The 11,513-nt window shown below is 43.3% G+C and overlaps 1 protein-coding gene across 1 annotated transcript in view; it reads left to right on the forward strand.

Moving 5' to 3' along the window:
• The first annotated feature begins 2,150 nt into the window (after nucleotides 1-2,150).
• LOC132374326 (N-acetyllactosaminide beta-1,6-N-acetylglucosaminyl-transferase) overlaps nucleotides 2,151-11,513 on the forward strand; it is a 98,281-nt gene continuing 88,918 nt past the window's right edge. Inside the window, exon 1 of the mRNA XM_059937908.1 lies at nucleotides 2,151-3,090. Within this exon, the coding sequence (XP_059793891.1) occupies nucleotides 2,151-3,090 (940 nt within the window). The remainder of the gene's footprint in view (nucleotides 3,091-11,513) is intronic.

Genomic DNA, 11,513 nt, shown 5'->3' on the forward strand with positions numbered 1-11,513 from the left:
CCCTGCCGCTTTTCCCCCTTGGTGTCCATACATTTGTTCTCTACATCTGTGCCTCTATTTCTGCCCTGCAAACCGGTCCACCTGTACCATTTTTCTAGGTTCCACATATATGCGTTAATATACGATATTTGTTTTCCTCTTTCTGACTTACTTTACTCTGTATGACAGTCTCTAGATCCATCCAGGTCTCTACAAATGACCCAATTTCATTCCATTTTACGGCTGAGTAATATTCCATTGTATATATGTACCACATCTTCTTTATCTATTCGTCTGTCAATGGGCATTCAGGTTGCTTCCATGACCTGCCTATTGTAAATAGTGCTGCAATGAACATTGGGGTGCATGTGTCTTTTTGAATTATGGTTTTCTCTGGGTATATGCCTAGTAGTGGGATTGCTGGGTCATATGGTAATTCTATTTTTAGTTTTTTGAGGAACCTCCAAACTGTTCTCCATGGTGGCTGTATCAATTTACATTTCCACCAATAGTGCAAGAGGGTTCCCTTTTCTCCACACCCTCTCCAGCATTTATTGTTTCTAGATTTCCAAGTCTCTCTTTAAAGCCCATGCTCTGCTACCAAATAGGATGTCATTCTAGCATTCGTGAGGAAATCTAGAAAATACAGGAAAAAGTGGTAAAGTTGTACCAAGTCCACAGTAGTCATCTTGGTGTGGTGAAAATATACTGGTTAGCAGAGACATCAGTAATTATAGGGGAGGGATCAAGAAATCTTTTCTCTCAAGAGCCAAAGAGTAAATATTCTAGTCTTGGGTGGCCAGATGGTTTCTGTTACAACTGGTCAGCTCTGCTGTTGCCATGGGAAAGCAGCTATGGACAATCTGTAAACCAATGGCTATGTTCCAATGGCATTGTATTTATGGACACTGAAATTTGAATTTCATGTATCATGAAATATTCTTTTTCTTCAAATTTCCTTTCAGCCATTCAAAAATGTACAACAATTCTTAGCTCACAGGCTGTACAGAAACATGTGGCAGGTGGATTGGCCCTCACCCATGATGCCCATTGTAGTTTTGTCCACCCCTGGTATAGAGGGAAGAAAAATGACTAAACTTAATTTAATGATGACCACCTAACATGAGCAAGGTGCCTAAAACCCAGTGATGAGTAGAGAGAAATCGCTCTCCATAAGCTAGTGGTGGGGCAAACAGACAAGCAAAGAGAGGGGCACCAAGTCCTAGTAGAACAGGTGGAAGGGCTCCTAACCCAGACTTGGGAGGGCAGGGAAAGGGTGCCACACGGGGGGCCTGATCGACGGGAGGAACTCGTCAAGAAAAAGGGGGGAGCAAATATTCCAGGTACAATATTCTCGACCCTATTAAGGTTGAGGCCTCATGCTACCATGAACTCATTATTGACCCTCAGGCAAGTCAGTGCATGTGTGGGCTTCAATCTCCTCTTGTGCAAAGTGGGTATAACGTCCATGCTCACCTCCCAGGTTGTCAGTGAGAAAATGGAGCCAAAAGGGTGATAGAACATCAGTGACAGTTCATTTTCAAGATGCTCCATTTGTGACTTGAGCGAGCTGGTCTGAAAAAACTGCAAGATGCCTTCCAATCCCGCATCTCTGAATTCTTGATTTTTATCTTTAGGTAAAGAGAAACCCTGCTCTTCAGCAATTCTGGGAGCTGTCAACATTAATATCAGTCACTGCTGGTGGTGACCTGCCTCACAACAACTGATATGGTCCCAAGTTGAAGAAATATACCGTCCCTTGTGGTCAAACATTATGTCGGTGATGGTGATGGTGATGGTGTCCCTCTCTGGGGTAAAAGGGCTGTAAGACGGACACACGTTCTACCCTCCCCCCCGCCCTGGGGGAACACCCTGAGTCGGCAGCCGTGACAGATTTGTTAGGGTCTTAACTTGAGATTGACCTGGACCAAGGTACCTAACACTGCTCAGCTCTTGCTCCGTTGGCCCCAGTGGCTCATGTTCTCAGATCCATTCAATCCCTTCATCGTTAGAGAAGAACTTCAGCTTGTGGTTGATCCACTGTCCCTTAAGTGAGTGGCAGTATTTCTCTTCTTGCTCAAAATAAGAAGTGGGAGTAGATTCCCCAGCAGTCGGGGGATGGACCTGCAGACTGACTTCAACAATGATATGAAGTGACAAACACAGAAGAGATGGTAGGAAACATGAAGCTGAAGGTACTCAAGTTTGTTGTAGGTCTTATAGCCATTTCTATAACTCTTTTGTTTCTCTATACCAACAATTTAGTCCTGCCAAAATACCTGCCAGTGGGGAAAATCTCAAACTCTTCAGTGCTTGCAGAAGTCTGTGACATGATTATAACAGGAAAGAAAATCTTGGATGGAAATATACCAATGACACCACTGACACCACTGAGAAACATAACTTGCCAACAGTACTTGACCCAGAATCACTACATAATGAAACCTCTGTCCAAAGATGAAGCTGAGTTCCCTTTGGCATATGTCATGGTCATCCACAAAGACTTTGATACATTTGAGAGGCTTTTCAGGGCTATTTACATGCCTCAAAATGTCTACTGTGTTCATGTGGATGAGAAAGCCACCTCTGCTTTCAAGGATTCGGTAGGAAGGCTGCTGAGCTGCTTCGCAAATGCCTTTCTGGCTTCCAAGAGGGAGTCTGTGGTCTACGCAGGACTTTCCAGGCTCCAGGCTGACCTGAATTGCCTGCAAGACCTCATAGGCTCGGAGGTTCCATGGAAGTACACCATCAACACCTGCGGGCAAGATTTCCCCCTGAAAACCAACAGGGAGATCGTTCAGTATATAAAAGGATTTAAAGGGAAAAACATCACCCCAGGGGTGCTGCCTCCTCCTCATATTATCAGAAGGACCAGATATATGCACTTGGAGCAGAAATACCAATTGTTTTCCTTCATGCTGTGGACTTGGATAAGAAAAATGTCTCCTCCCCATAATCTCACCATTTACTTTGGCTCCAGCTATGTAGCCCTTACAAGAGAATTTGCTAATTTTGTTCTCCAAGACCAGAGGGCCATTGATTTACTTGGGTGGTCAAAGGACACCTACTCTCCTGATGAACATTTCTGGGTGACACTTAACAGGATTCCAGGTATGCGGAACTTGATTTCCATTCTACATAAAGTCTGGAAGCATTGTGTGTGTGTGTGTGTGTGTGTGTGTATTTTACACTTTGAAAATATCTTCAATTGCATTATATATATTCACCTATGTTTCCAGCTTTATGGACACCCTGTAGACTGTTTTGTGTGTCTGTTTCAATGGAATTCATATAACGTAAATTACAGTTCTTACATTTCAGTTCTAAGGCTCTGTCTTTGTGACTCTGAAGGACAAGCCTTTCGGAGTGGGACTCAAGGTAAACAGAACTTTGCACTTCCACATTCTGGCTTTTGTTATTCTGCTTTTATTTTTTTTTTTTAGTGTTTTTTTTAATATTTATTTATTTATTTGGTTGCGCCAGGTCTTAGCTGCGGCAGGCAGGCTCCTTAGTTGCGGCTCCAGGTCTCCTTAGTTGCGGCTCCAGGTCTCCTTAGTTGTGGCATGTGAACTCTTAGTTGCAGCATGCATGTGGGATCTAGTTCTCTGACCAGGGATTGAACCCGGGCCCCCTGCATTGGGAGCATGGAGTCTTATCAACTGCGCCACTAGGGAAGTCCCCTGTTATTCTGCTTTTAAACACCAGAGTTAACTCCATTAACTGTCTCTACCTTAAAGAGAAGGAGAGGATTCACACTAGTATGCTTCCAGGCAACTTTATCCTCCTGGGAATGGAGAGAGCGGTAGGAAGGGGCCGATTTGCTGGAAAACTACTGGAGGGAGGAGGTTGGAAGGAGATGGTTTTCTGGAAACATTACCTCAGCTTTTTAATTGAAGTATAGTTGATTTACAATGTTGTGTTAGCTTCTGGTGAATGGCAAAGTGATTCAATTATATATATTCTTTTTCAGATTCTTTTCCATTACAGTTTATTACAAGATATTAAATATAGTTCCCTGTGCTATGCAGTAGGAGCTTGTTGTTTATCTATTTTATCTATAGCAGTTGGTATCTGTTAATCTCAGACTCCTAATTTATCTGTCCCCTTCCTTTCCCCTTGGTAACCATAAGTTTTTGTCTGTGAGTCTATTTCTGTTTTGTAAATAAGTTCACTTGTATCACTTTTTAGATTCCACATATGTGATATCATATGATATTTGTCTTTCTCTGTATGACTTACTTCACTTAGTATGATAATCTCTAGATCCATCCTTTTTGCTGCAAGTGGCATTATTTCATTCTTTTCTATGGCTGAGTAGTATTCCATTGTATATATGTAACCACATGTTCTTTATCCATTTATCGGTTATTTAAAATAAATTTATTATTTATTTATTATTTATTTTTGGCTGCATCAGGTCTTCATTGCTGCTAGCGGCTTTCTCTAGTTGTGGCGAGCAGGGGCTACTCTTCATTGCAGTGCATGGGCTTCTCATTGCAGTGGCTTCTGTTGTTGTGGAGCTCGGGCTCTAGGCATGTGGGCCTCAGTAGTTGTGGCTCACGGGCTCTAGAGCACAGGCTCAGTAGTTGTGGCGAACGGGCTTAGTTGCTCCACAGCATGTGGGATCTTCCCGGACCAGGGCTCGAACCCATGTCCCCTGCATTGGCAGGCAGATTCCCAACCACTGCACCACCAGGGAAGCCCTCCATTTATGTGTTGATGGACATTTAGGTTGCTTCCATGTCTTGGTTATTGTAAATAGTGCTGCTATGAACACTGGGGTGCATGTATCTTTTCAAATCAGAGTTTTTGTCTTTTCTGGATATATGCCCAGGAGTGGGATTGTAGGATCATATGGTAACTCTATTTTTAGTTTTTTAAGGAACCTCCATACTGTTTTCCACAATGACTGTACCAATTTACATTCCCACCAACAGTGTAGGAGGGATCCCTTTTCTCCACACCCTCTCTAGCATTTATTATTTGTAGACTTTTTTTAATGATGACCATTCTGACTGGTGAGAGGTGATACCTCATTGTAGTTTTGATTTGCATTCTCTAGTAATTAGCAATGTTGAGCATCTTTCCATGTGCCTACTAGCCATCTGTATATCTTCTCTGGAGAAATGCCTATTTAGGTCTTCTGTCCATTTTTTGATTGGGTAGTTTGTTTTTTTGTTATTGAGTTGTATGAGCGGTTTGTATATTTTGGAAATTAAGCCCTTGGGACTTCCCTGGTGGTCCAGTGGTTAAGACTCCACGCTCCCAGTGCAGGGGACCTGGGTTTGATCCCTGGTCAGGGAACTAGATGCCAAATGCCACAACTAAAGATCTGGTGCCACCAAATTAATTAATTAATTATTTTTAAAAAAAGGGAAATTAAGCCCTTGTTGGTCACATCATTTGCAAATATTTTCTCCCAGTTCGTAGGTTGTCTTTTTGTTTTGTTTATGGTTTCCTTTGCTGTACAAAAGCTTATAAATTTGATTAAGAAACATTACCTCTATTTAATCCCCAGTAGCATTTTAAGATCTAGTAATTTTGTACTCATTTAGGCTACACTTATGTTTTATATTTCCAGAATCTAGCACAGTGCCTGCATAAACTAAGTGCACAAAAAATGTTTGTGAATGAATGAATGAATCATTTGACTGGGGTACATGAGATTTCTATTTCTAAAGGTTTTTCAAAGCATAGCACTTATTAGTATGTTGTTTCATTATGTGATATACTTACTGGTGATCATGAATTTTCATGTCTTGTTAAGTCATTAGTATCCATGCATATCTTAGTTACAACTTTTAATTTCTTACTAAAGGACAATGTTTCTAATTAATGGTTTGCATTATGTTCCTCAGTTCCCTTCAGTCAAAGGGAAAATGTTTCCAGAATTTAACAAAGTACTTGGCACCGTCTGGCATTTAAAATGTGCTTTATTTGATTAGTCACTCCACACAACATTCCTGTGAGAAATGAACTTCATTCGATAATATGCAAAACTGATAATGAAGCCCTGGACCAGTTAGAAAAGTGATGAGGGGGGCTTCCCTGACGGTCCAGTGGTTAAGACTCTGTGCTTCCACTGCAGGGGGCGCAGGTTGGATCCCTGGTCGGGGAACTAAGATGCCACATGCCTCGAGCCATGGCCAAAAAAAAAGAAAAATTTTGAAAGGTGATGAGGTCATTCTGCAAGTAGTTTCTATGAAAATCCATCTTCCAGAATTAAAGACTGATCTACTAAGTAAATTCAGGTTTTGCCAAACACACAGCTATTTTTGTGTCTTCCATACTTTTTCAGTCTGGGCTGTTGATGGTCATCTGTTGTAAAGAAGGTCTTTCCCCATCCAGCTGGCCAAATAGAGAGTAGGCATCGAGTTCCTCGTAGACTGTGAGCTTTGAGAAGAAATGGGGATACTGCAATCCAGCACCCGGGGATCCAAAAGAATAGGGGATCCATTTCTTGGAACTCTGTTCTGATTGAACAGCATATTGCAACCGGAAGGAGGGGGCTAGAGTCTTGCAGCACATAATTCTCTGTGATCAGAAGCTCAAGGTCTCCCCTGGCTGGGAACACTCGCTGTAGCAGTGACCATGAGTTCCTGTAACTTCAAACTCAAATCAAGGACTCTGTGGGGAGCAGAGTGGAGGAAGGAAAGAGCAGAAGTCTAGAAAGGTGAAGAGCTCAGTTGGCACTGGGATTGGACCCTTGTTTTACCTTCTCCTCGTGACACCCAACCTCCCAAATCCAGCCAAAACTCAAACCTGAGGCCTTTCTGAGCAGAAACATGTTAGACTGTGAAAACCTCTGAGGTTCTTGGGTTCAGCCTCCTCCTGTTAGCCTTTGGCATTGAAAGCCGAGGGTTGTCAGGTATCCTTTCAAGGGCAAGTGCAGCTGGAAAGGGCTTTGGAGGCACAGAGTCTACTTAACGCTGAAGTACTCTTCATCTGTCAGCTCTCTGCCTCAGCTTTGTGTTGCCCCAATGATATCTAGTTGACTGTTTTGAAAAGAACCAGTTTTTTTTTGCACTTTCCTACCATTCTATTTGCAGTGATTTTATGTTAAAGGATTGCAACCCTCCTCATTTCCTCTCTTCACTCTTTTCTTCCCAATGGCTTTCCCTCAAGGTATGAAATTAGCTCTGATGTCTCTGGCAAGCCCCCAGCTGGGTGCTTTCTGTATATTACTTCTGGAAACCTCCAGCTGCACCAGGAGGTCGATGTTGGAAAAAACTCAGGCTCAGAGGTGTGGGTGACGTGGCTGGGAGGAAGCCCCCATTGGGGACCCCGAGTAAGAACAGGGGTTGTTTTCTCAAATTCACCCCAGAGGAAGCTGTGAGGTGTGAAATCAAATCACTGCTTCAAGGGCTCCCGGCTGTCAAGAGTGGCTTTGGCCCAACTGGAGACCTTCTGACACACAATCCAGGCTCTCTCTCACCACCCTCCTGGGCTATTTTAAGTCCTGTTGCTTCCAGCTATTTCCTGTGGCTAAAAACAAAAACAAACAAACAAACAAAAAACAGTGATGATGAGAAAACAGGGTACAGAATTTAACATAGTAAGTACATAAATAAAAAGAGAAAGAAGATGGAGGGAGAAGAGAGCCTGGGCAGAGAGAAAGAGCTGGAGGCGTCCAAAAAGACAAAATGTCACGTGCACTTAAAACCAATTTAACCCAAGCTGCTCTTTCTCTGTGACCTCCGTGGACGCTGAGAAAGTTTCCATTTGGTTTCCCTGGTTTTTCACTTGGGCACAGAGGTGATGTCATGATGAAATGAATACTTGAAAAGTGCTTTGGGTACCACGTGGCCCCAAGAATAAGACAAGCGTGATGCACAGTGTACCCACATCGGTAGAAATGGAACCCTTTTCTTCTGCTCCCTTTCTACAGTCAGTTGCTGAGATTAAACTCTAAGCGCAGTTTTCTTAGTGGAATAAAAATTAGTTTATGTCCTGGAGTGAGAATGTATAAGAGTGTACGTTATATAGAAATAAGCAAGCATAGGTTGAATTCTGGGACATCAATGAGCACCTCACCACTTACAGAGCGGCCAAGCCACAAGTCTGTGTTGGTTGCCAACTTCTTCAGGATTCTATCCTACCCGATCACTGCCTCCAACTTAGAATTTGGGGTATTAATTTTGACCTAATGTTCAAGCTGGGATAAAGGAGCATGCTTTAGAATTTGGGGTATTAATTTTGATCTAATGTTCAAGCTGGGGTAAAGGAGCACGTCTTTTTTTGTTTGGTCACTCGTTACCATCCCCTTCTACTATTTTGCACAAATGGCAAGAGCGTTGTACCCAGAATTTAGAAGAATGATGAGTGGTATATTGCAAAAGGTCCTCAGGAAAGTCAGGAGGGTCCGGAGAACCAGTGTTTCTCACATGACCACCGGGAGAGTAAACATCAGACAGCACTGGGGTGATGCACAAAAAAAGATTGATACTAATTCCTGTAAAAAAATGGCTAGTATTGCCAAAATCAAAAGACCCTTGAAGCATTTCAGGTGAGGTGCAATTAAGGACCCCACTGCAGCAAAGTGCCGACTTGCAAACGTTCTTTACCCTGTAACTTTAAACTCAGGGAGCTGTAAATTCAGGGCAGAACAGGCAAATTATTAGAGGTGCTTTTATGCATGAAATCTCTGGAGGGATGGAATTGTGTCAAGAATGAGGAGATAGCTGAAATCAACAAAGGAAGAGTTGATGTAATCATCTGAATATATTAGGAGAAAAAGTTGTAAAAATTATTCAACTAGTTTAGAAAGCATAATTAGGCATTGATGCCGCCATTTATTTATTTTATAATTTATTTTTTCAAAGTATTTATTTATTTGTTTGTTTGCACTAGGTCTTAGTTGCAGCAGGCGGGCTCCTTAGTTGCAGCATGCGAACTCTTAGTTGTGGCATGCATGTGGGATCTGGTTCCGTGACCAGGGATTGAACCCAGGCCCCCTGCATTGGGAGCGTGGAGTCTTAACCACTGCGCCACCAGGGAAGTCCTGAGGCCTCCATTTATTCATCCCTATAGCTGATTTCGTTTCATGTGGGCAGTGGCTGCCTAGAGAGATATTACAAATAAAACAAAAATTAACAAAATTTTAGTCATCATTTTAGAAAAGATTGCTCTCGTATGACTACTGTATTGAAGAAATGATTTGTTCCAAAGAATTCTAGGTAGACACATGAAAGATAGTTATGTAAATAGATATTTGAGTTGTTTGAATTCATTTTGGGTCCTACAGACCAGTCTGTATTCACTTGAATCATATTGTATGTTGAATCTGATTCCTAAAACAAGTGAAGTCTGACCCCTTGGCTCTGGAAAGCTTCCCTAAGTCCTTTCTAATCATCACTTCCTATGCTCCTGAAGATCATGAAACAGAGCTGGCAACCATCTCGTTAATGCATTAGCTTTCAGGTGGGGTGGGAAAACAACAACAACAAATAATAACTCCAGTCTTGTGTTCTAAGGTAATGGTTGTGAAGACGATGTCCAGTGAAAACTGAGTAGCACGATGGAAAATGTTATGCTCTGACAGGAAGTGCAAAACGCAGGATGCAAACTTGCATCTCCCACGTTCTTGGTAAAATCAGAATGTGTGTATCTATGGACAAGAGGGAAATAAGAGCACAGGACATGAAAGCACTGTGTTCACAAACTATCTGTAATATTATGTTGTCTTTATAATTAAGCTGTGTTGGAAAAACTAGGTACTTTGAACGTCCGCACATCCACAGATACAAATAGAGATCACAGATGACAAAATATAAATCACAAGTGTAGGAATCTCACAGTAAGGTGATCAGGGAAACAGGGAATGCAAAATACAGCACTTGATCGATAAGTATTTGATTGCCTAGTATGTGCAGACAGTGATGGGAGCCAGAAACAGATGAGCCACCTGTGAGCCCAGCGCTGACAGCCCCTCCACGTGTGTGTACAGTGTGCTTTCACCCCCGTGCAGCTGATTACCAAATAAAACAAAACTGTCCAGAGTTATCCTAGATGTATACTACTTGGCATGGGCTCACAGAGGGAGGAGTAGGGAACACTAAGAAGATTTCAAAGGAGAGATGGTAACTGTGTCATTTCCTTGAAGTGAGTGTTGGGGGGAGGGGCTTTTGTTTATTCTTCTCTCCCAGCCCTGATCTCACGGGCTGCAGGTTGAGATGGCTTGAAGAGAGCGCGGAAACCTAACCACTAGATCACGAGGGCCAGCAGGCTTGAAACAGGACCTCAGTCCTTGTCTTCTCTGAAGAAAGAATTCAGCACAGAGACAAAAGGTAGTGAAGCAGGTAAAGCGTTTATTAGAAGAAAAGTATGTGCAGAAAAACATGCAGGCAGGCTCAGAGGGAGAGTCACGCTTTGGGGGTGGCAGGAATTACTCATATGGGGGCAGTTTTATGGGTTCCCTCTGGCCAATCATCTTGCTTTGTCTTGCTTCGTGCCCAGACTGGGTCTGACTCAGGGCCCTGCCAATGTGCCTGCACATCTTTTAGCCAAGATGGATTCCAGCACGAGGGTCTCTGGGAGGTTGGCAGGACATATTACGGGCTAGCGCCCCCTCCCGTTTTTTGTTTTTGTTTTTTGTTTTTTTGGCTGCACCACACAGCATGTGGGATCTTAGTTCCCCAACCTGGGATCGAACCCGTGCCCCCTGCAGTGGGAGCGTGGAGCCCTAACCACTGGACTGCCAGGGAAGTCCCACCCCCTTCCTTTTTTGACCCCCGAGAAAACTTTCTGCACATGTGTAGTCAGGGAGGTCTCCTTGACCTCAAGAGTGAAGAATGTGGTTGTCTTATCTTTCTACTCAAGCAGAGCGTAGCTCCTCTCTGCTACTGCCTGTTTTTTTTTTTTTGGCTGTATTGGGTCTTTGTTGCTGTGCGCAGGCTTTCTCTAGTTGTGGCGAGCAGAGGCTACTCTTCATTGTGGTGTATGTGCTTCTCATTGCGGTGGCTTCTCTTGTTGTGGAGCACAGGCTCTAGGCGCATGGGCTTCAGTAGTTGTGGCATGTGGGCTCAGTAGTTGTGGCTCGCAGGCACTAAAGCTCAGGCTCAGTAGCCGTGGCATGTGGGATCTTCCTGGACCAGGGCTCGAACCCGTGTCCCCTGCATTGGCAGGCGGATTCTCAACCACTGCGCCACCAGGGAAGCCCCTCTGCTCCTGCCTTTATTTTACCCTGAAGCACCAGCATCTCAGCCTGGGGCCCAGCTATCTTCTATCTCCGCCTCATTCATTGCTGGGCAGGCCATGAACCCTTGATGCGCTTTCTCACTGTATTCTCACAACTGACCTATGAAGGTGATAAAATTATTCTCATGTTTTAAAGATAGGGAAACGGAATGGTTTATATATATGAATCTAAGAGTTTGGAATGGTTTATATATATGAATCTAAGAGCCTCTCTCCTTAAGTTCTAAAACATCCCAAACTGAGATGATTCTTCTCTCCTGCCTCTCCAGGCTTCAGGCTGGTCTCCCTGCATCCTACCTGGGCTAGGGTGAAATAAACTTGACATTCGCTAACTTCAG

The sequence above is a fragment of the Balaenoptera ricei genome, chromosome 11 (assembly GCF_028023285.1).
Source record: "Balaenoptera ricei isolate mBalRic1 chromosome 11, mBalRic1.hap2, whole genome shotgun sequence".
Taxonomy (NCBI): Eukaryota; Metazoa; Chordata; class Mammalia; order Artiodactyla; family Balaenopteridae; genus Balaenoptera; species Balaenoptera ricei.